This window comes from Ascaphus truei, chromosome 1 (assembly GCF_040206685.1).
Source record: "Ascaphus truei isolate aAscTru1 chromosome 1, aAscTru1.hap1, whole genome shotgun sequence".
Lineage (NCBI taxonomy): Eukaryota > Metazoa > Chordata > Amphibia > Anura > Ascaphidae > Ascaphus > Ascaphus truei.
In genome coordinates, this window is record NC_134483.1 from 92,052,527 (window position 1) to 92,064,995 (window position 12,469).

Consider the following 12,469-nt stretch of genomic DNA (forward strand, 5'->3'; position numbering starts at 1 on the left):
CCCCTTACCAAACAGTGGGTTGTGTGGACTCAATAAGTAAGGTAATAAAGAAAGTGCTTTTCATGGCTCACCATGGCCGATTCTTAATTTTTGGCCAAAATGTGTTACTAAAGAACCTAATAGTTGAACTAAAAAATAGGAGAGAGTTAATGATTTTAATACGTTGCAGACTTTATGCAGCATGTTATTGCCGTTTCTTAGAATACAGCATTAACTGAAATAGAGAGGGAGGGATTTATACGGTGAACGTCCCCTGTTTCTTCTACTAATCTAATTGTGAATAACGGCATCCATGAACTCACCAGTGCAACAAAGATACATTGAAGAATGTATCATCTCCCCACCAGCATGAGCTCCGTGGGAGACCTTCAGAGAGGATCCCATTGGCAACCACTAAAGGGCTAACATGGTCTGAAAATAAATGTAAGTATTATTTGTTTGTGTACACTATAGCTTTAAAAAATATTACCAGCCAACCGAGTCAATTACTTATGGTGCAACTAGTAATTTAGTAACAACAGTTGGGTAAGTGTGAAGGCACCTATTCAAATTACAGTTCCCATTTAGTGCTGTGAAACCATCTCTCATGGCCTAGGCTATTACTACTGAACCTCTCTCTGTCAGAGAGCTGATAATTCCAGTACTTAATATACATGGCAGGAACAATAGGAGAGATGGATCAACGGAAACAAAGTGCAAAGGGAAGTTTGTTTCTATGCATTGCTCCATTTTCTGGTTTGCGTCAAACTTTAGAAAGATTTTCCTACAAATGTGTAGCTAGAAAAGTGTATTTATTTGTATTTGATGCAAATAGAAGCAGATACAAAAGTGACGCACAGAGAAACAGCGTTTGACACATCTCATTATAATCTGTGCATCATGTAACTCCTTCAATGGACATTACCTAAATCGCAGGCAGATGCACGTCGCAAAAACTGGAGCAAACCGAGATATATTGACAACAAAGGTACAAGATGGATGCACAGTTCAGAGGGACCTCAATAAAAGTGTCAAAATAAAATGACAATGGAAATATGTTTAAATTGAGTGAATAAATGTGTATAATTGTACCCCCAAAAAAGTATATGGAAAAACGGTTTGAAAAATATATGTAATAAATATAATGTATATGTTGAAAAAAGTGCACTTTTGTGAAAATGCACACTTCAGTTTTATGGTTCTATCATCATAAAAAAAAGTCCAATAGACTTGAGAAGGCGTCTTAGGATGTCTTTCGTCTCAGGTGCTGGGCAGCTCTCTATAGACGAGGTTACATAAATGAGAAAAACCACGAGAATGCATGTGTACACACTCTTCTCCTTTCTGCAGCTGTAAATCACACCTAGAAATGAGTGTTTGGAGATCAATAGAACATGGGTAGTTAATAGGTGCAAACCCATTTTATAGGCAACTGTAGCTAGGCCAAGGAATTGTTGCTACATGGAATCATATCTATATCTTATCCATAAAGCCCTAAATACTCTAGAGTTGATTTTAAGAATTTATATTGGTAAAACATTCTCATCATTCAAGTAATTTATTTAGGAACAAACAACCAAAACTTCAATTACGAGCAGGGTTACATCAGTTAGAAATAACAGGAAACAAGATGGCTGTGTGTGTGGGCTGAAATGCAGCCATACAATGTGCAAGCTCCTACTGTACATCCTAAAATGCAAGACTGGTCATTCCAGTAGGAAGAGGGAAGTCACCAATACAAGAATCATGAGGCCAAACTTGAAAAGAAAGACAAAGCACTTGGGGGAAATCCTGTGACATGAGCAGTGACTAGAATAACTTAATCATAAGTGATATAACTGAATAAATACATTAGAGGTCAACGGATTGCATTACAATTATTTTAGCTAATAGCGCTCAAGGATGAGTCAATGCCTAAAAGGTAAAAACATAAGCAGATGATTTAGATTACAAAGAAGTGTGGGGGGTGGGGGGAGGTGGGGAAGCAAACTTTGTTTGATGGTTATAATACTACAAAGTCTTATTTAGCAATATGTCAGTTCTGCGTAAATGGAATTGTACATGAGCTTTTGAGTTATCTTTAGTCTTCTCTTGAGATGTTATGAAGGTTCACTTTGTACTATCGTAGTAACTATTGGTTCTGAGCAGCCAACAGCAAAAGAAGGGAGGTTTAAATATATGATGTACAACTCCTTCTAAATAAAACATACACATTTAATTAGTAGAAGTCTGCACTACATTATGATGGATATGGTAAAATGTGTTATTCTGCAATGGCAAAAGATTTGTCCCATAACCCTAGTAGCCTGGTCCAAACTATACTCTTCTATCCTTATGTGACACACATCAGAGCTGCTTTGCCAGGGAGACAGGACATTTTTTTTTTATAAAATGTGCTTTTTTATATCTCTACATATTCTGTTTGACAGCAATTACCAAGATAGATCCAGACTGAGGAATACCACAGTTGGTCAATAATAATAATATTTTCTTGTTGTGAGGATCAGACGCAGGCTCCGCCCCACCAAGCTCCAGTCACCTGATTGGCTTCTGCATGATTCCTGCCTGCTGTGCGGCCCTGCACCTGATTTGCTTACCCTGCTATTTAGGCTCAGCCTTTCTACCAGGCAGTTGGCTGAACATAAACCTTTGTGACGTGTGCTGGTGGCGGGGGGTTGGGAGGGGAGGGGAAGGGGAGGCTACTGTGAGGATCAGACGTAGGCTCCTCCCCATCAAGCTCCAGTTACCTGATTGGCCCCTGCCTGATTCCAGGCCTGCGTCTGAGTGGCTTACCCTGCTATTTAGGCTCAGTCCTTCTACCAGGAAGTTGAACATAAACCTTTGTGACGTGTGCTGGTTACAAGCACTACTGCCTTGCCTTTCTTACCGTTGACTACCCTGCTCTCTCCAATCCTCAACCTCGGCTTGCCTTCGACCATCCTGCATTCTCCAACCCTGATCTGGCTACCATCGACTACGAGTCCCGCATCCGGACGCGGCTTCGCGGCTACAGGTCGGTGTTTAAATATCCCCACGTCGACCATGCGTTTCCGTCCCGTTTGTGGCGAGCATCCGTTACACTTGTATAGCACATACAATCTAATTTTTGACACCTGAAGCACAGGCACATAAGCTGACATGCCCTAGGCCACAGGGAGCCGACACCAGGATTTGAGCCCCTGCTTTCAGAGTCAGCGCCTTTACTCACTGAGCCGCTTCTTCAGCTCAACTCTTAATCAACCCATCGTCTGCTTTTTATTTTAGCTCTCTACACCTTCTGTTTGACTGCAATTTACAGTACAAACAATACAGGTTCAATGAAAACCAGGAGTTGGTCAACCCAGCACTGCATCAACCGAAGCCAAGACAATCCCAAATAATTGGAATTTACAGTTATCTGCTAAATATAGAGGGTCCACCTTCAGTAGATCAATCTAATGTATACCGTACATGTAAAAAGTGATAAACAGAAGATGCGAGATGGTATAACTCCGAGATAAGTAATGGCAGTGCTGATAGAAAATATAAGCTACAATCATAAGCATATTCCATAATATGCTCTCCAACATGAAAACCAGGAAAAGGCTTCCAGGTGAATGGGCATCGGTAATTTTACTTTCCATAACGTTATACATAAAATAGCAACAACTGACTTATATTATTCACAGACTTACATATGTTGTCTTTGTGAAGAAAGAATATGGTGCAATAGTTACGTTACCTTTCATCTTCTCGACTGTCCTTACAGGGTTTTTGGCATACTGTACGAAAACTAACAAGAAATGGTATGCTTCAAAACTAAAACAGGCTGGAAACATGTATAAAAATCAACAGATGTGATCTGCATGATCTTAAAACATTATGAGCTGTATGTACACTTTCGTTTATGTGTCAATGATATTGTTGGTCCAATAAATAGTGCCTGCATGATCCTGCAAAGAATACAGTTTTCCTAATACTAAGACTAATTGTAGTCTAAGGAACAATAAATCAAGCAAAAGTTAATTGTTTATTTTGATCTCCCAAATTCATTTAGACGAGGTACAGAAATAAGACCAGGATGCACTGAAAATGGTCAGTGCAGGGCTCAACGGTCACTTCCCTCCTCCTCCTAGACACTTTGACATAATCTAAATTTGCTTGGGGTGTTCTAAGTCCCATAAGCATTCTTTTTATAAAAGAGATATGACAGAGATTCTGAGAAACATTGAAAAGCATGTGACAAATGAGAACATTTATATTTTCAAAAATTATCGAAATACTTATCCTTGCCAGACTTTTAAAAGCATTATTCAACTACATTTAACTTGTTCAAAATGAGACTGCCTCTAAGTTCACTTTGACCCCCAAATAGACTGCAAAAAAAATTAGCATGGTCACTGGAGAAGCTTTTTTATAACCCAAAATATGTGCCCTTTTATGAAAAGAGATGACAGAGATAACAAATGTAAGTGTTATACAGTAAGTCTGAAAATACAGGAGTGGCATTTTTCTCACTTGAAGTGAATAGATTGTAGGCATTCAAGGGGCTGATTCTGTACGCCCTGAAGCAACCAGATTTCATGTCAATAGCAGCTTCTGAGTTTATAGAACTCAGGGTACTTGATCACATTTCTTAATTTCATTGTCCTTATATGTATCTTACAGCCCTATAGTTACTTGGTTTATATACAGTAAATATATAAAACTACAAACTATAAATTATTAAAATGATTAGTAATGGGTTTCACATGATTACCTGTTAAGGTATATTCTGTTCTATACTACCTCCATTTCACCTTGATTATATTTCTTTGTACCTACAGTATGCTACATATGTTCTCTTTACTTGTTCCCCTCCTTTTTCTCTCTGTATCCCTATTTAGGATGTGCGTACCTGCACAAGATCACTTATTATTCACTCAAACTTTCAATAATTTGTCAATACGTTTGATAGAGGTTGAGCGAATAAACTCATTTGAAAATGTAAAGAATATTTAAATTAGCATATCTCCCAGGCACCTCAGCAGTGGTTTGGAAGGTATATAAGTGAATAGATACTTTACTAAAGAAAGAGAAGACCCCCCTCCCCTCCCCTCCATGAGCTGAATTATGATAGTATTAGTTCTGGGGAGCCCCTGCTTCCCAAGATATTTACCTTTTTATGTGCCCGTGTTTCTGTCCTTTTTTGGGAACTAAATATGGCTGCTATCCAAGCCTCACTCCCATTGGCCAATAAACAGCCACAATGTTATCAGAGCATGACATGTTAAACGACCCCAGCAGCTGTCTTAGATTTTAATATTACATAAAGCAGTAAATATATTGGAAACCGGTGGGTCCCAGAGCTAGAAATAGCACGGATAGCTCCAGGGGACTTCCTGGTTCTGATTCTGTAAACATATTGTTATCTAAAAATGGGAAGATTGACGCTATATGTTCGGGTATACAATATTTAGTTAAAATATATACTTTATTCACTATTAGCACATAAACATGCCAACATGTATAGAATTCCCACTATACAAGAAATATTAATTGACAGCTTTTGTTTTAAGCTGAGTTTCCAATAGAGACATGAAATCTAGGAATCCAGAAAATTAAGGGTACAGTTGAATTTACATGCTCAGTAAAGAATTTTGTAATCTATAAAGTTTAATTAAGTTTGTATCAGACATGTCCTGCTCGGCTAGTAAAAGTATATCACTTTACATTAACCTGAATGCACTACACACAATGAATGGCAATGAAACCACTTATTGATAGGAAGCCCTTCAAAAGATAATGGTATCTTTAGCCCTGAGCAATTCCCTTTTTGAAGCTCTGTTGACCTGGATTTTAAGCCCACCCAGAAACACTGGTTTACTGAACAATAGGGGAATTAATAATTTTCAGTGCGCTTTTCGAAATTCACTATAGAGTGAGATGAAGTAACACTGGCTCCACATTTGCAACCACAACAAACTATTCATTACTAAAAGTTCTTCTTTGATTAACCCCTTCAGAGCTATAAACAACAGGGGCAATTTATAAAGACTTGTGCTATCAAAACGGATTGAGAGAGTGCATGGTGTTAATTATTTGTTCAAATAAAAGGCAAAGAGAGCACTCTAAGGCTATTGCCCCAGTCACTGGATGCACACGCCGCTGCACCGCTATCTGTGGTTTATGGCTCGCGATGGAACGCGTGCGGCCATGACGTCACATATCAGCACAGCCCTTCCCTCTCGTTGGTTAAAACTATCTGCACTATCATTGGTTGACAGTCAACCATGTGACGCCGTCGCCGCACGGAAAGAAAATTCTTGTCTTCCCTACATGCGGTCGCTCCATCGCGCTTTGCGCCCACTGACTGGGGCCGGCCCCAGGAGGGCCATCTCTTTGTTCGTGTCAGGTGCAGCCGTAAGCAGTGGGGACGAGGCCTTATAGAGTTTCAAGATGGGGATTGTAGGTGCTAAGTAGTGGTACAAGGTTTTGTTTTTGTTAATAGTGCAACAGGTTTTTTCTGGGTATGTGAGTGTAAAGCACAGGAAGTAACACTGAAAATAATGATACAAAATCCTTTCTTGCACTGAACCATTTGCTGCTTGCATATACATCAAGTGTAAGAGATTTTCTTACATTTGATTCAGATTATTAGTCCTGAAGATTACCACCATCTCAGATGTGGCAGATTTTTTTGACCCTATTAAAAGGTCATAAAGAGATAGACATAGAAGATGGTGCTACTCATTATCACTTATAATGTATGGATCACGCTATCTCTCCTGAACTTCTGATGACAATCCACAACTTGCAAGCTGACGCACATTGTTCAAAACCAGAGTAAATTGTCTTGATATCAAAATACAAAAAGAAAAATGTAGCGAAGCGCGTTGGAGGGTTTTTGTATGCCTTTCGTCCCTATCTCTTATTTTGATAGTACGCTGCTCTTGTGGTTTGCACACCCTGGAGCCACCTGTGATGGCTCCAGGGTGATTCCAAATGTGAATCATTTCATATGTGACAAGAAATATAGAAAGAATCAAGTTTCTCCGGAAGGTCGTGTGTACCTCTATATACAATAAATAGGCAGATTGCCTCTGAATTGTTGCTGTATATATTTCCTCATGCTTGTATTAACGCTGGTTATCTGGACTGTGTAGCGCAGGGCGGCCAACTCCAGGCCTTAAGGGCCACCAGCAGGTAAGGTTTTAAGGATATCCCTGCTTCAGTCACTGACTGAGTCACCTATGTTCAAGCAGGCATATCCTTAAAACCTGACCTGTTGGTGGCCCTTTAGGACAGGAGTTGGCCCCTCCTGGTGTAGGGAATGTTCAGCGATCGCTCAATTTATGGTGGTTACTGATCTCTCCTCACAGTTTATCCCAGTAAACGGCTTTTGGAGAGAGACATGTGAATACAGATGCACATTCATTTTTTAAACAGGTCCACAGAGGCGGCTCCCATATTGTGTGTTGCAATATGCTATACATCATTATTACTTTTACCACAGTAAACCATACACATTTTTTCCTTTGGAGCACCTGGTCCTTTTCTCTTTTTGTGTGTTCTTAAATGGTCTTGATACATTAATGCTATGAGATTCAAGATGAAAATGGCTTGCTATGCATCTTCTGCTCCAAAATTACCTAGTTAGGTAAACTGCTTTATCTCATCTTATACAAAGAGATCTGTCAATATTTGTCTTGGAGGTGAACTATTTACTTTGACTAGAATTCTACCTTTATACATTACTTAGTAATAACTTCAATAAAGCTAATGCTGAAGAGCTCTATGATTCAATGGTGAAGATCATAATCTTGCTACACAAGGGCACACGAATGGCTTTGTAGCCAATTTGTACTGGACCGTATGCTTTAGCAAAAGGCAAACAAAATATTAAATCCTTTCATATACCAAAAACACAAGTAGTGATAGTAATAGACCATGCACCCCTGTCCCCACAACCACACTCAAGAAATGTTTCACTAGCTGAAATTGGCCTCCATTAAACAAAGCCATTTTGTTCAGTGCCGAAGGGGCCACAGGGTCAGCGTGCATGGGAAGGAGTCATCCCCACTTTTGTCCGCCATCAGTTCAGACCGCGTTCTGCACTCCTACACGATCTCCACTAAAAACAAGCCTAAGTTTTGGGGGGGAGACATAGCTATTACATCATGGGGTACCCAGGGTTTGAGAACCCATGATGTAGTAGCCACGTCCTAGTAATCTTAAAGGGTTAAAGGCACAATCCCCCCTAAGTCCCACTTTTTACAGGATACTAACTGGGGTGGGTGTCCTTCACAGCTGAACCACACTCTTTCCACCCTCTCCTCTTCCCCCCGGTTACTGAGAAACATCCTGGTTTTAAAGGTAATTTAAATGGCCACTAGGAAACCACAACTGATGATGTTGTAGCTTCATATTGACCTGATGTTTGGTTGCCATTTTGTTTTCCCTGGAGGGAGATTTAAACACGGTAACTTCACCAGGAAATATCTCAGGAATAGAGGGCTCCCCAGAGCTGAAAATGGGGACCCTCCCGTTTCCCATCCTGTAAAATGGGGGTGAAAATAAAAACGAGTAGGGGGACTGCTCCTCTAATAAACAGAAAAACAAGTGCAGGTAATCAGATAATACCAGTTATTTCAATTACACGTTACATACAGAAGCTGTCAGTTCTTGTTTACACCTGTCCTGGTGTGCATTGGAGCACATTACAAAACAATTAATATCAGGCTCCTCAAGCATTGAAAAGATAACATGTAACAGTAGAGATACGCCAGTCAGGGTGGTGGGTGGGGGAGAGGTCATATGCTCATTGGGTCTGATCCTGAAGCAAAATCCAGGCAAAAATCTGGTTCCGCTTCTGGCTTGGGAGAAATATCACGAGAACAAGTGTACACATGCTATTTCCTCCCTATAGAGCGTAGGCTTTCCTTCTCGCCGTCATTTATTAATCCAACACAAAAAACAACTGACTTTAGGCAAAACCAGAACCAAAACCAAAAGGCTAGTGAGCATCTGTTTTTAAGAGAATTACAAGCAAATGCTGTGCCATTAAATTGTACCTTCTTCTGTGCTTGCTTCATTAAGCTGCATCTGCTCTCCGTGATTTCGATCTTGAATTGGACTTAAAACCTGAAAGAAAACAACAGATTCATACCTTAGGAACTTGTTGGTACATCTATACTATATTTCTAAGTTTGTTATTCCGTTTCTTTGATTGTATGTCAGTAGCATCGAAATCTCACAAACGGCACAACGTAGCACAACAAAACTTTTACTGGACATTGTGCTGCGGATTTGTAGGTCAACGCAACTATTTTGAGCTTCCAATGACTCAGCTCCCAAATTATCGACATTCTAAGTTTCCATCGGGTGTCCTGCAAAAATGTTAGAGCAGGAGTGGGGGGAGGGGGGGTGGCTACTAAGGGAGGGGGCGTGTCCTTGGCTGGATCGGGGCTGTGTGTGTGTGATGTGAGATGTGCGAGGGAGATGTGACAGCGGGGGGGGGGGGGAGATGTGCCAGCTAGCAGGGGGAGGAGTGGAGGCGGGGAGATGTGTCGGCAGTGAGGGGAGATGCGGTAGCAGCGCGGGGAGATGTACCAGCAGCGGGGGGAGATGTACCAGCGGGGGGGAGATGGTACCAGCGAGGGGAGGGGGAACGGGGAGATGTGCCGGCAGCGAGGGGAGATGCGGCAGCAGCGCGGGGAGATGTGCCGGCAGCGGGGGGAGATGTATCAATGGAGGGGAAGGGGGGAGCGGGGAGATGTGCCGGCAGCGAGGGGAGATGTGCCAGCAGCAGGGGGGAGGGGGCATGGGGAGATGTTCCGGCAGCTGGGAGGAGGGGACGGGGAAATGTGCCGGCAGTGGGGGGAGATGTACCAGCGGGAGGGAGGTGGGGAGATGTGTCAGCAGCGCGGGGAGATGCGGCAGCATCGCGGGGAGATGTGCCGGCAGCGGGGGAAGATGTACCAGCGGGGGGAGGGGGGCGGGGAGATGTGCCGGCAGCGAGGGGAGATGCGGCAGCAGCGCAGGGAGATGTGCCGGCAGCGGGGGGAGATGTACCAGTGGGGGGGGGAGATGTACCAGCAGGGGGGAGGAGGGGCGGGGAGCTGTTCCGGCAGCAGGAGGGGAAGTGGGGGGAGATGTTCCGCCAGCAGGGAGGGAGGAGGGGGGCGCGGAGATGTGCTGGCAGCGAGGGGAGATGCGGCAGCAGCGCGGGGAGATGTGCCAGCAGCAAGGGGGGCGGGGAGATGTGCCGGAAGCAGGGGGGAGGAGGGGCGAGGAGATGTGCCGGCAGTGTGGGGGGAGAGAGGGGGCGGGGAGATGTGCCGGCAGCGTGGGGGGAGAGAGGGGGCGGGGAGATGTGCCGGCAGCGAGGGGAGATGCGGCAGCAGCGCGGGGAGATGTGCCGGCAGCAGGGGGGAGGGGAGGCAGGGAGATGTGCCAGCAGCGAGGGAAGATGCGGCAGCAGCGCTGGGAGATGTGCCGGCAGCTCCCCGGGCGAACCCTGATACTAAAGCTAGTAATACTTTAATTCATAAAATCTCTGCTACCGAGTTTTATAGCTGGTGCATGAGTTGTATTACCATAATTTAAGTGATCTTTTAAGTTAAGATATCCAATGATCTTTGTATAGTAGTTCAAAATAAGTTCAAATCCGGAAGTGCCTTGGCAGTATTATGTGGCATTTCAAGATCATACTTTAGTGAAATGTTTTATTAACAGTGTTCCTAGGAACCCTTGGGTTTCCCGGGCATCTCTAAAAGGGTCTGAGCAATTTTCAGGTCATTTGAAAATTAGACCAACTACAGAAGAATGTACAATGCATCTGATCTCAGAAGGGCTATTAGAGAGGGTTGGGGTTCCTTACAATGTATCCTATCTCAGACGCGCTATTAGAGAGGGTTGGGGTTCCTTACAATGCATACAGTATGATCCCAGACGCGCTATTAGAGAGGGTTGGGGATCCTTACAATGCATCTGATCTCAGATGCACTATTTGAAAGGGTTGGGGTTCCTTACAATGTATCTGATCTCAGACGCGCTATTAGAGAGGGTTGGGGTTCCTTACAATGCATCTGATCTCAGGCGCGCTATTAGACTGTTCCTGCTGCTTTTGGCTTCTTGGCGTCTGGTAACATGTCAGAGTACATGAAATGCCTGTTTAATCTTACTTGATGTACACAGATATATTACCTGTACTTAATATAATTTTTTTTTATTGAACTTACTTCACTATATGCGTTGTGCGCTGTTTTTTCTTGTTTTTCACTGCGCTATTAGAAAGGGTTGGGGTTCCTTACACTGCATCTGATCTTAGGCGCGCTATTAGAGAAGGTTGGGGTTCTGCATAATTTCCCAATATATTATAGAGTTCCTTAACCAAAACAAGGTGGAAAACCACTGCTTTAGTAGCTACAGTATAGGACCTTGGTTAACATGAGATAATCCATCATTCATTGTTATGTTTTGAGAATCTAGATTCTTATAAAGTTAGTTTGGCTCTGGTTCATCAATTAGTAATTAGAAATTGTTGATTTCCTCAACCAACATCACAGTGACTTTTGCAATAATCCTCCACAGTTGGTAAGCAGGAAAATTAATCAATGCACTAGAACAATAACTCATCAGAACAAGAAAAGTAGTATGTATGACAGGACAAGTTGCAGGTGTAGGCATGCCATGAGCTGCTTCCTATGACTCATGGTGGTCTTTTCCCTGGAGACAGGAACTAGAAGGCCTTGCTATTAGTGATTATTTTGCAAACATCATGATAACATACAAAGAGTAATGATGTGGGAGCTTATTCGTCCTAAACTATTTAATTACCTAGGATGCATAAAGCAACAATACTACATTACACTTTTTTTTTCTATTTTTCTTATTTGTATACGTAAAGCATGCGACAATGTATAATTCTACATTGTTACCTAAGCTGGCAATCGTTTGGTGCTCCTGTTATAAATCTGTCAAAATCCTGATTGTGTGCCTAACTAAATGGTCGCCTTCTAACTTTGTGCTGCAATCTGAACTGCTGCCGCGGATATGTAACATTATATTATTAAGTGTAACACATTATTGTCACAGCATTCTGAGTAATAGACAGAATGCTGTTTGGAACAAAGCAACAGATCTGAAACTCCCTGTGACAAAAGAGGACCGAGGCGGCTTCAAGGGGCACGGCTACATGGCTGGGACCTCCACCAACACACCTGGGACAGCTGCCCCCACACCTGCACCCCTCCTTTTTTATTTTGGCAGGAAGAGAAGCACATGGTCCTCGGAGGTGAAACTAGATATTTTTATCTCCGGGCATCCCATGTTCCTGAGATACTTACCGGTAAAGGTAGCGCCAGTACTTCTTGGTTTTTAAATCCCCATGGTTACGCAGGCCAATAGCAAGCCACAACAGTTACCTATTGGTCCAAGTGACACCATAGATTGAGACCGCCACGTTGTTTCCCCTTGAGAGGACTGCAACACCCAATATATATCTAGATAACTTCATCTTATTTATTTG

The 12,469-nt window shown here is 42.6% G+C and overlaps 1 protein-coding gene across 4 annotated transcripts in view; it reads right to left on the reverse strand.

Moving 5' to 3' along the window:
* ARHGEF28 (Rho guanine nucleotide exchange factor 28) overlaps positions 1–12,469 on the reverse strand; it is a 265,058-nt gene that overhangs the window by 128,881 nt on the left and 123,708 nt on the right. For all 4 annotated transcript variants that reach the window (XM_075591696.1, XM_075591714.1, XM_075591705.1 and 1 more), the window contains exon 7: positions 9,012–9,081. In XM_075591696.1, coding sequence (XP_075447811.1) covers positions 9,012–9,081 — 70 coding nt within the window. The remainder of the gene's footprint in view (positions 1–9,011; positions 9,082–12,469) is intronic.